At 37.5% G+C, this 12762-nt stretch overlaps 2 protein-coding genes across 4 annotated transcripts in view; one reads left to right on the top strand and one right to left on the bottom strand.

The window, feature by feature from the left end:
* The first annotated feature begins 1798 nt into the window (after positions 1-1798).
* Positions 1799-12762, top strand: part of poc1a (POC1 centriolar protein A) — a 71583-nt gene continuing 60619 nt past the window's right edge. For all 3 annotated transcript variants that reach the window (XM_041816952.1, XM_041816934.1, XM_041816942.1), the window contains exons 1-6: positions 1799-1949; positions 6640-6724; positions 6856-7027; positions 7252-7431; positions 7565-7672; positions 8067-8182. In XM_041816952.1, coding sequence (XP_041672886.1) covers positions 1935-1949; positions 6640-6724; positions 6856-7027; positions 7252-7431; positions 7565-7672; positions 8067-8182 — 676 coding nt within the window. In that variant the 5' untranslated portion in view covers positions 1799-1934. The remainder of the gene's footprint in view (positions 1950-6639; positions 6725-6855; positions 7028-7251; positions 7432-7564; positions 7673-8066; positions 8183-12762) is intronic.
* b9d2 (B9 domain containing 2) lies at positions 3787-4545 on the bottom strand. The gene has a single exon (XM_041816964.1). It carries the CDS (start codon positions 4406-4408, stop codon positions 3881-3883), a length of 528 nt encoding a protein of 175 aa, XP_041672898.1. The 5' UTR covers positions 4409-4545; the 3' UTR covers positions 3787-3880.

Genomic DNA, 12762 nt, shown 5'->3' with positions numbered 1-12762 from the left:
GGAAGGCACACAGATGAAACAAATTACCCCATGCTGTAATAACGGCAGGCTTTTGGTTTGTTTCAGCATGTTCTATAAATCCAGAGAACATGCCAAAAGTGAGATCGACAACAAGAAGCAATCCAAATAACACATTAATCTGGATTTTAAAACTAAAATTCATTAAAGCCAATTATTTTCAAACAACCTCTGCAAATTGTGTCAGTAAGTGTAGGCTACTTGGTCACCTAAAAGATCTGCCATATACTGTTGTATTTGTTTCATTACATCTTGTTGATCAACATATTGCGGGGCTTCAGAGGTATGTGTTTCCTTTTCATTATCAATGGCTAAAATATATTAGCTCTGCCTAGCCTCAGATTTAGAGTAGGTAACTGGCTGGCTAAAATTGACATCTTAAGTAAAATAAAAAATGCAAAATAGCCCCCAGTCCTAGCCCTGCAAGACTGGAAACAAACAGACTATTGTTTTCTAAAGAGACTAACCGTGAGAAGACATCCACTTATCACTCAAGCTGCAACCTGACTGTGATAAAATACCCTGGAGCCGTTGTTGTGTGGTAACATGCATATCAACTAACATAAGAAAACAGCTGACAAGGATCTGAACCAGAAAACTGAACATTTCAGATGATGAAAATAGGCCGTTTATAGAGATAGCTGGCATCATAACTCTATTTTAGCCAGCCAATCCGTAATAATATAAAATAGGCTATATAATGCTTGGCGTTCATTTCCAGTTTGTGGAAATTGCTTTGTTTTATGTTTAAACGTCTCCTCATGGCACTATGCCCAGCCATATCTTGTAAAACAAACAACACTACGCTTGTAGTAAAAAGGCCTTATTCGACCTTTCTTAGAGGTAATGCTCTATTTTAGCTATAAGGACAACATACCTAACTTAAACTTAAGTGCTTTGGAGCCAGAATGCTCCAGGCTTCACCATTTAAACTGGTTTGATGAAGTATTATTAAAGAACATTATTGACTGACACAATAATGACCCTGAAGGGCGTTCACGTTGGATTATACCCTGTGAAAAGGCAGGAGCATGTGCTTAAACATAATTAAGTGTCATTTTTGAAGTGATTTTTTGTCTTATTTATTTATTTTTTATAAATTGCTGCATGGCAAATTGGTGCATTGGAGTAAAACTACTGTCATTAGTAGCAAAAAATGTCATTAATGATCACTTTTAAAAAGATATATTGGATTTTTTAAATTGAAAAGCAATGCCAGTAAGAATTAATGCATCATTGTTGCATAAACTTCAATATCAGACAAATATAATGAAGTAAAAATGCAGCCTAGGTCTAACAATGAAATGCAGTGGGGTATATCTTCTTCTGTGTTTGTTCTCATGGTAAATGACCTCTGTCAAAGTTCAATGCACGATTTACAGGTGTAATTTCAAGCAAAACGGGAACGCTTAACGCCCTGCACATTTTTGGAGGAGAAATGTCGATTTTTAAATGAAATTGTTAGTTTTCATGTCCCTGATACACTCACTGTATAAACTATAAAGGTTAAGATTTCTCATGATACACTGCTGACACTTGGCGGCGAAACGACGTCACTACAACACACAAGTTGATGAATCATAAAACTAACAAATAATCTCGAATATTTTCTGCATCGTTGTTTTTTCTTTAACTTCATCATTCTCGCACAATTTTATATTTTGTCATCAAAACACTAATTTACACACTGAGAAACTAACGTGCGCCTATCCCTTTAAGAAACTCGTCTCGACTCTCAGCGCCCAATCGCGGCGCGTAAACTGAACACTGTTGTTGTCAGCAAGTAGCAGCTAAGCTAATTCAGGCTAGCATTAGCCGGTGAACTGTAAACGTCTCATTCACATCAGAGGCAACGGTTATGAAATCACGGTTGTAACGGTTAACAGTCTCCTTCGCTACCTGCCATATCAGAAAAGATGACATCTGCCCCGGTGAGTGTGTGACCTGTAGCTGAACGAAAGTTGTTTCTTGTGCTTCAAAAGTGAAGTTGGTTTCTGAATTGGAGCTACCCTGTGCAGATGCCTTTCAAAAGGAAAGTAGGAATTATCTTTACCCCCTGATGCTTGTGTCCCGACCATAACACCTCGGTCTTTTAATATTTACTGTTTTTGAGAACAGCTCAATGAAAGCTTGGTACTTCAGTATTTATGACAATGTAACTCTTGGACAAGATATATCAGACTTAACACCAAGACGCATTCATATATACAGTACAGTAAAGATGAACTCTGCAGTCTTAGTTGTTTCACACAACGAAAACAAAAATACTATTAAGTCTTTAATTACGTGTTATAAACATAGCTGATGTGATTTTTGAATCTCATGCTAGTTGTCTTGTGGATGTTTTACAATTAAAAACAGCATCCATATTGGAATAGTTAAACTAACCTGATGTTTGTGAATGGAGAGTTGTACCCAAAGTGTTTCTTTGTTTTGTTGGTCTAGCTAGAGCATTTCACTCCTTGATTGGCAGAATAAAATTTCAGCTAGCATAAAAACTTTAAAGCGGATAATTTGATAAATTGTATGTTGATGCAGGTGTATTGATGAAGTAAGCCGATCATTAAAGCGATATAAGAAAGTCTATCAATGCGAAAATCATTGTTTTTTTTTTTTTAAGAAATCAACTACGCGGAAGTGGAAAAAGTACACAACTATTTTACTCGAGCAAAATTAAATTTATTCTAGATTTAACTTACTTAAGTAACGGTAAAAGTACTAGTCTATAAACTTACTCAAATAAAAATAAAAGTATTTAATTTAAAGTTTATTTAAAGTACTATAAATTATGATCTTTCCTTATTTGCAATAACAATATGAGAATGGAGCTCCTCTTGGGCTATTTAGTTAGAGTCCCACCTCTATAATAAAGTCAAATACACAGCAAAATGAACAGTGTTGATTAAACTCATATATAGTTGAATATACCACTTTTAAAGTGTCTATACTGGTCCACACTATATATATATAGTTTAAGTACACTTTTGAATATGTTAAATACAGAGCTGCATAAACTCTTGGAATTCTGTGGCAAAATGGGTGTCCTCTGGCAAGAACAAAGCAGAGAGTCAACCTCATGACAATGTAATGCATACTGATGAAGAATATGCACTTTTCGTCCTTTAGGAGCACCTAAAGTCACAGATGGGAACCCCAACTCAGTGGATAACTTCACTCATGGTGCAAATGGGTCTCACCACAAAAAAAAAAATCCACACAACAGGCAACATCCAAACACACCTTTACACATTTAAACACTCTGCCAGGGGGCATGATGGAGAAATCTACCCAAATTTACTTAAGTAGAAGTAAACGTACCGATTCTAAAATGTACCTTTAAAAAGTAACAGTACCCCACAAAAACTACTCAATAACTGTAATTTGAGTAAATATTATTAGTTGCTTTCAACCCCTGCAACTATGTACCCATCATTACAATTAAAGTTTTCTATCACAAAAAGAAAATTATTGGGGAAAAATACCCCCCACCCCCAAAAAGAAGAAACAATCCTATTTGTGTGTAGTTTAATGTTTACTAATGTAATTTCCAAAAGACTTAATATTCATATAGGTGATAAAGTTGTCCAGATAAATATGATGCATACTTGTCAATTACACGGTTGCTGTCCATGCATTCTCGATAGCCGCTTATCCATGAGAGGGGCTGAAGCTAATCCTACCTGACAGTGGTCTGACAGTGGACAAGAAGGACTTATCAGCAAGACACCAACTTCGTTATGTTAAAAGTTATTTTATTTAAACACATAAAATATATAAAATTGAAAGATGACAAAACGTATTTAAAAAGTTGTCATGGCAGAAGTACTTCAGTACATTTTACAGAGTTTTTCCTCAAAACCAGTTAACTCTCGACGCCGTATTTATCAAAGTGTCTCATGATAATGCCCAGCTCCAGCTCCACTGTTCCCATGGCTTCGGTGTGCAGTCTGTATCTGTCCGCCCCGCTGTACACAAGGTCCGGGCTCCGTAGCTGGGGACCTCCGCCCACAAACATTTGAGACAACTGCTCCTGCCAGGAGCCGAGCGGCCTCCAGGTCACACAGTTTATCCGGTGATGTCCGGGGCTAGACGGGACATGGCAGTAGCCGTAACCGTACATCTGGCAACGACCGAAAGAGTCTTGGTTCCACACCTGGAGGTGAAGCTTTGGCCAGCCCTGTAGTCCTTTAGTGGAAAAATGCAGATCTATTGGGTGACTCCAGTACGCCATGTCTCCTGTCTGAGGAAGATCTACTTGGGTCTGGCCCTCCTTTAGCCCAGAGAGAAGACGCCATGCTCCCCCTGCATGAACTTCCCATTTGCAGAATAGGCTGTTTTGTGGGAAACCAGTTGCTCCAACGATTTGGCCGATAATGTGAAGTTCAGCCATTCTATTTTCGCTTCCTTGTACAAAAACATGCGGAGAAGAAAGCCTTGTCGTCAACTCCTCAGTGCTTCAAACGCTAGCAGTTGCTAGCACCACCGCCTTCGTCTCCTTGGCAACTCGCTCTGTAGATCTCACAGTGCCACTTCACCCAGAGCGTGGTCTCTCAGGCAAGCACTTCCTGCCATGGAGCGCACAGAATTTGCATTTTTGAATAGAATGTAAGGATCTGAAACTCAACCTTGACAACCAGTTTTTATCTTCTAAATTTCATCCATTGAATTTGTCTGATTTTCAGGGAGGTGAATGTGAAACCGCGTCACGAATAAGGAAACGCTGCCTGACGGACAAGACACAGGGAATACTTTGTAGAGTAGTTTTTGTCGCGTTTGACGCGTTACGTTGTGTGGCATTTAAAAAGATGCCATAAATATAAAAATACATTTATTCAAATTACTGTAATTTAGTTGTTTTTTGTCTACTTCTACTTTTGTCGAGTAAATTTTGAAACCAATAATTTAACTTTTACTTAAATATAACAATAACCTTTTGGAGAAGTGCTGTACTTCATTATGTTTTAAAAGCATCGAGTACTGAGTACAAAAAAAAAAAAACTAAAAGTCAAAAATTTTCTAGCTCTCTGTCAACGACATGATACAAGCAGGTAGTTTTGCTTAGATGACATAACTGTCAGTAGCACATAGGGACAGAGTGATTCCACATCACACCCCAAAAATAATTGTTGCATTTCACTTTATTATAATGGTGAGACTCTTCCTGAACAGCCTGGGAGATTCTTCCTCTTGTTGTTTTTGCAAATAAGGAAAGATCATAATTTAAAGTACAACTCCTCTCAGTTCTTTTAGTAATCTTTAAATGAAATACTCTTTTACTTGGGTAAATTTATGGACCAGCTCTTTCATTTTTACTTAAGTAAATTTTAACCAAAGAAACTGTACTTTAACTTGAGTAGTAGGGTAGTAACTTTAGTCTTGTACTCTCTATTTCCACATTTAAAAGATACATACAGATGTATAAAAATATATCCTCTACAGTTTAACACGATTGCAGCCACTCATACTTTCAGTCGATATACTTTAAATAATCAGTACATTATTGGGGGGCATTCTCTCCCTCTAGAGGCTAATGACCTTCAATTTAAATTATTTAATGGAATACCCTTCAGCTGAACTCCTCAAACAAGCATTTAACTTTGATCATAATCACTGTGGGCTATATTCTGTGGAGAAAAAAAAAGAAAATAAATGTTTTAAGATTTAAGATTCTTCTCTTTCTCCTTCTGGCAGAAATGGTATTATTTTTAGAACAGTACTATAGGGCAAAAACCATGAACTTCTGCTGAATGGATCATTTATTTTTGGGAAACTTTTTATTCCTTAATGAAATGTATCAGTTGGGGTGACACGGCAGATTTGTTTTTCAAAGTTGTTGTCGGTATTGACACATATGAAAATTTCTGATGGTATATATTGGTGGAAAATATCACCCCACACTGACAGTAAATATTAACCATATGTATGAATACGTTAATGGAGTTTAGACAGAACCAAAAGACCCGAACCGCCAAAGCCTTTTTCCTTGTTCATTCTTGTTCCTTAAATTTTAAAGTGTGTTCTAGGGACTGGAGTTTGTGTCTTTCTTCATTCTTAAACTTTAACATTTATTTTAGGGACTGAAATTTTCTACATTTGTATATCATGACTGATATCGGGCTGAAAAGAATTTGTAAATGTCGGCATATCGGATATAGGGAAAAAAAAAAAAAAAAATTTAATTAGCCCTAACATTAAGACCCAACACTAGCCTTTGACTGTTTTTGTGATAATATTAGCAATTCATCGCTACTACTTCATCTGGAGTAGTAGCAGATTACTCTAGGCTGGAGATACTACTTTCTCATTGCAGACATTTTTATGGTTTTTAACAAATATGGTGATTATTTGGGTGTTTGACACAAGTTCTCTGGCCACTGTCAATAACACCACAAAGCCAAATGTTCAGATAAAGCAGATTAGCTGTTATTGAGAGTTTAATTATTTACTAATAAAAACAACCAAGGAGGATTTTCCTTAGATTTAAAATTTTAAGTATGCTTTTTATTGGTGTGAAAAATGTTTAAAAAAATATGTTTTTTTCATTGAATACGTAAAACAGTAAACATATATTTACAGGCTGTGTCTGCTTTAATCTGTACGTTTTCCTCCTCTCCCATACAGTCTGATCCAACTTTAGAGAGACATTTTAAGGGTCATAGGGAGACTGTGACAAGTGTGGATTTCAGCTGTAACATGAAACAGATTGGTAAGTGATACGTTATGTCTCCCTGTGTTGTTGTGTTTATCCTGCCTTTTTCCATCTATGTTTTTATTATTTCAAGCAGTCATACACTGTTTTTGTTGTTGTTTCCTCTCATTTTCTTCCTCCACATCCAGCCACAGGCTCCATGGACTCTTGTGTGATGATCTGGAACATGAAGCCTCAGATGCGAGCATATCGTTTTGATGGACACAAGGAAGCTGTCACGTCAGTTCAGTTTTCTCCCTCAGGCCATCTAGTGGCTTCTGCCTCAAGAGATAAGACTGTACGTCTTTGGGTTCCCAGCATGTGAGTTTTGAACTGTTCTGCTTTTGTTTTGCACTGGAGCTCTATTTTTTAAACCATTATTGTTCTCTACTAGACAGCTCTAACAAAGAGCCGATGATGATGACTCATAAAAACAACAAAGTAGACGGTTGTTTCAAATCTCCTGCTTCACACATTGCACAACACCCACTGGTTTTCGATATTTTGTTTTCTAACTTTATTGTTGTCTTTGTGTTTGTGTACAGGAAGGCTGAGTCAACCGCTTTCAGGGCTCACACTGCCACTGTGCGCAGCGTTAACTTTTCTGGTGATGGGCAGACTCTGGTCACAGCGTCTGATGACAAGACCATCAAAGTGTGGACCGTCCACAGACAGAAATTTCTCTTCTCTCTCAACCAGCACATTAACTGGGTCCGCTGTGCCAAGTATGATTCATAGACACAAACATGCTTTTAAGTTTTCACAATGAGATATCGCTGACCCCATTAATCATTTTTTAAAATAAACATTTACAGGTATTCTATACATTTCTGAATACTGTTCTCACGTTTCTTGCAGGTTTTCTCCTGATGATCGTTTGATTGTGTCCTCCAGTGATGATAAGACCATAAAGCTGTGGGATAAGAATAGCAGAGAGTGTATCCATTCCTTCTATGAGCATGCTGGGTGAGCGTAACACAGGGTGAAATAAGAGATGAGTGGTTGTTGTATGTAGTCTTTGGAAAACAAGATATATCTTTCTTGGCTGTTTTTTTGGTTGCATTTGTAAATATTTAATATAGTCTTCCAACGAAATACAATTGAATTTATTAGATTTTTATTTAGTAAAAAAGTGACAAGTCAAGTTTGACAAGTAGTGTTGTGATTTTTTTTTTATTGAACAAAGTAAAAACTGGTTTAAAGTCTAACTTTATCTGGCTGCAGTTTCTCAAAAACGTTATTGAGTAAAGGGTCTTTGTCACTGCAGTTCAAATTGTCTGCTGGAACCCTACATTTAAAACCATTTATTACCTTAACCAAAGACCTATACTTCTTTTAAAGTCATGTTTTCTTTTTTAAGTTATGCAAACCACGTGGACTTCCATCCCAGTGGGACATGCATTGCTGCGTCCAGTACTGATAACTCTGTGAAGGTGTGGGACATCAGGTCACACAAGATGCTGCAGCACTACCAAGGTAACAACACCTCATACATTACTGGAAGACAGAGATGCAACTTGGACTCGAGTCGCACTTAAGTTGCACACATCAGTGACTTGAGACTTGACTTGGACTTGTGTGAAAAACCCTTGAGACTTCGACTCGGACTTGTGATTTGGGACTCGTGCACAATCTTCGGTTTTTAATTTTTCCGACATGATCTCTTGTCCCCCTGTCACTCTTTTCCCCTTTTCTCCTCTTCCGTTTGACGGTTCATGCGCCTTTTACACAGCAGTAGCAGCTGCTCTCCACTCTTCCTCATCTTCTTTTATGCGGCAACAATGACACACAAACTCAACGCCTACACACACACACCTACTCTGACACGAATGCTAAATTGTTGGTACTGCAGACTTCAGGCTTCAGTCTGTTGAGGGCAAAAGTTTCAGAATACTTAAACTTTTTTTCTGAATTAAAGCTCCGCATCGGTGCTGTTTGTGTGTGCGCTCCAGCCGTGTGTGTCTCTGTGTCGTCTGTGTGAGCCATGGGTGTGCGCAATGTTAAAAGATTATTTGGTTAATATCCCCTTAATATCATATGTTTATGGGGAACAAATTAATGTTAGAATCTTTGCATTGTCACTTGTTGATAATGAACGGACATAAAAGATGATAGAAACATTAAAACTTTAAATACGGTTCATGGAGGCAGCGAGAAACAGAGACCAATGGATAAGAGGCTGTAACAGATAAATTAGTGACTGAGTCCAGGAGATTTCAGCTGAATAAAGTAAAATTTTGCTTGATTTTACCCATATAAAGAAATTTACACCATAAATGATGACAGAAGTTTTTTTTAAGGAGAATGGAGGGAAAAATACTCAACAGTCTCTGTTGAAGATCTGTCTGAGTGAGAACTAGAAATGATCATTGAGTTTTTATTTTATTTCAGAATAAACAGTTCATTAACAGTTAGTGTTTTTGTGTTGGTATAAAATTACTATCATTATAGAAATATATATGACAAATAACAAGAACATATAATCTCCAATGTCTCAGTGTGTGTCTCTGTCAGTGAAGTCTGACTCATGTCTCTGTAGTGTTTCATATGTTCACAGAGAGCTTTATCAAGAGAAGAGCTGATGTTGATCATGTTGATGAGGAAAAAAAGAGAGAGCAAGTGTTTCATTGTATAGCAGAGGTATGATATATAGCACATACATTCCCAACAACAGAACTGTGGCTAGTGGAAACACTGAGTGGCTAGTAGCCATTAGTCACAGTGGCTTGTGTGAAAAAAGTTGATGTCAAGCCCTGTTCATATGTACACATGCGCACACCATGGCGAGCCGGCCACAGACAATACCCCACCCTACTGATGGTGATGATACAGTACAGGATTTAAATTCCTTAGATAGAACAATGCAGTGGTCTAAGCAGACTGGACATCAGAGGCAGATCGTAGAATGCTCATTACAACCATCGGAGATTTAAGACTTGACTTGGACTCGTGACCAAAGACTTGAGACTTGAGACTTGACTTGGACTCGTGACCAAAGACTTGAGACTTGACTTGGACTCGCGACCAAAGACTTGAGACTTGACTTGGACTCGTGACCAAAGACTTGAGACTTGACTTGGACTCATGACCAAAGACTTGAGACTTGACTTGGACTTGCAAAAAATGACTTGTGTGCATCTCTGGTGGAAGAAAATCATTCATAAACATGGTTATTTGAGGATTGTGTTACAAATGACTCTGTCAAGCCCTGACTTCACAAGGAAGTGACATTTTGTAAATCCTTCTCTTCTCGGTTACTGTTACTTAGACAGACAAAATCTCAGACCCTCCCAAATACCATGCAATTTGACAAACTTGTGTCTTGATGCACACATTTCGGCACCTGTTCTTCCAGTAAACCAGACAAAATGCCCCTTTTGAAAAAGCAGATTCAAAAAAACTGGGGGGGGTGTTTCTTGACTCTTAAAGGAGATTGTGGCCTGGCCAAGGGCATATATTTTAGCTAGAAAAGCCTGAAAAAGTAACCTTGCAAAGCAGATGGATTCGCACGTTTCCGTGTTTCTCACTGGCAAATCCATCTTGCAGAGCTCCTATCTAAGCAGTTTGGGCCCGGTTAGGACCAATCAGCGTCGAGGGGCAGTAGTTATGGGTGCGGCTGAGTCGTGACATAAGCAAGGAGTGAGAAGAAGCTGGTGCAATCATGGCAGAAGACATTAGCGTGGATGCTGCTAAAGCTTAATTTTTATCGAAACTTTTTATCGACAACATTACTTCATTAAAAGAAGAACAAAGAACAGCATTGAATTCTTTTCTTTCGTGTATTGACATGTCTACAGTCACCATGGTTTGGGTTATGCAGTTCTCTATGGAGTTTGAGTTTTTGCAAAGTATATTTCGCATAATATGTGACCTTTAATACCGAGCATTTTAACAACTGGAAACAAAAATAATTCATTTTCTCTGTTTAGACTTTCCGCACCGTGATTTCTTTCAACTCTGATGCTACTGCTGCTGCCAATTTGTTTTTCTGTCTTACAAATTAAAAGAAAATTAAAATTGATTTACAAAAGTGTTTGCAGTTACACTACTGGGTGGAAAATTAAATGGACTTGGTAAATGGACTTGAACTTAAATAACACTTTTCTAGTCATCTGACTACTCAAATCACTTTTACACTGCATTCACACCCATTCACTCTACATTTACACACTGATGACAGAGTTTATCATGGAGAACTGAACCATCAGTATTTGCTAAATCCATTCATTTGCATCCATCCACATTTACGTGCCACTGATGCAAACTAGGATTAAGTGTTTTGCTCAAGGAGACATGTTACTTAAGGAGCTGGGGATCAAACCCTGGACCCTGTGATTATGAGAGAACTGGCTCTACTGACTGAGTCACAGTCGCTCTAACTGATTTTTCATAAGCTGGACCCTTGAAACAGAACATAAAACAAAGCCAAAAGGAGGAAATGTCTTACGTCTGTTTTCATTAAGTTCTGACTGGCTTTCAGCCTTTTATAGTTCCAAAAACAACATCATTGTTACAGATTGTAAAGCAAAGATGACTTCCCTAAAAACATCACCCACTCCCACCAGACTCTGCAAATGTAGTCTCAGCTATAAATAAAGGAAAATAAACAATTTAATGAAAGAACTCCATGAAAAAATAAGCTTTTAGACAGTCATTAAAGTTATAATCAGGACTCAGGATTTCTTGCATATTTAATTAACTAAATGACAATGTCCTCTGTCAGCCTGCCACTCAGTCTGATCCTTCTAATCAGCTTTCTTTAATGGGTTTGAGTTATTGTGAGATCTAATAACAGATAATTACATCCGTCTGAGGAGACAGCAAGGAGATTTTTTTCTCTTCCTGTTTCTTCTTCTCTCTGCTTGGTACCACATTTGATTACCAGTCCTCCCATCATAAAGGTCTAAAATTCTGCTTTAAATGGTTTGGTTTCTGTTAGTTCACAAAAATGCTGATATTATGCTAATGTTAGCTTATTTTTGGTAGTTAATTCGAATATATTTGTTTTTATATTTCATATTATGGATTAAGCCTTACCAAACATTAGAACTCTCCTGCTCTCAGTTACCTAAAACTGCATTTATTTTCTTTATCTGAGCTGGTGGTTTTATTATTTAGATCATATCATATGCAGACAGCAGAGGGAGCTGTTGCATGTCAAATGCATGCTTTCTTGATTACGTCCCATTAAGAGTCCTGTCACCTCATGGAAAATAAGTTGTAGGTCCAGGAAGTTTTTATCACTAGCCATAAGATGTTATCCTTGACGTTATTGTATATGTTGATGTAAACCTGATGTTTTGTCCTTTTTGAGTTGCACAGCAACGGAGGCATTGTGATTTACAGCAGCAGTGCTCCTCAGTGGGATCCAGGCAACCATGTTAGTGAGTGAGCATCTGTCCTGCTGAATGTCCTGGAGAAAAGGGCTGAACCTTTTATTGCCCTTGGGTACTGTTTTATTACCAAACAGGTCCTCTGACTCAAGTTTAGGTAAAAAATAATTTCTAAAACATGGGGGGTTAAAATGATGTACTCTTTGTTTTTCTTGAGTCTCATATTAAAACTAACTGTGCATATTTGTCTCTATCTGTAATTGTTGCAGCGCCTCCTCAGTAATGATGAACCTCATTCATTAACCTTTCTTAAGAAGAAATTTGTCCTTAAAACTCATTCATACAGTTTTTAAGAATAATTAAGAAGAATGTGTACAACTTATTTTTTTCAATTTAGTTTGTTTGCAGGAGTTTGGCAGCAAATTTTGGTTATTAAAATCAAGAAATTACACCAAAATGGCTGCCTAGACTTGTTTCTTTTAAACAGTTTTTTGGGCTTTTGCCTTTTTGGAAAGGGTAGCTAAAGAAAGTCAGGAAATATTAGAAGAGAGAGTGGGGCAAAACATGCACAAAACATGCAACAGGATAGGGATTCAAACTTGTCAGCAGTACGCTGAGGACTATGGCCTCTGTATATGGGCGTCTGCTAGGATTGGGTATCGCTTAGCTTTTTTTTTCCTTTTTGTTTTTACAATACTGGTGCTAAATCAACACTTTTAAAAT

This window comes from Cheilinus undulatus, linkage group 3 (genome assembly GCF_018320785.1).
Source record: "Cheilinus undulatus linkage group 3, ASM1832078v1, whole genome shotgun sequence".
Classification (NCBI taxonomy): Eukaryota; Metazoa; Chordata; class Actinopteri; order Labriformes; family Labridae; genus Cheilinus; species Cheilinus undulatus.
The sequence above is the reverse complement of the archived record's forward strand: the minus strand, read 5'-3'. Positions and strand labels throughout refer to the sequence as shown.

Bases quoted from the DNA above. Each gene is read 5' to 3' on its own strand.
- b9d2 (XM_041816964.1), bottom strand. From the start codon at position 4,408: ATGGCTGAACTTCACATTATCGGCCAAATCGTTGGAGCAACTGGTTTC.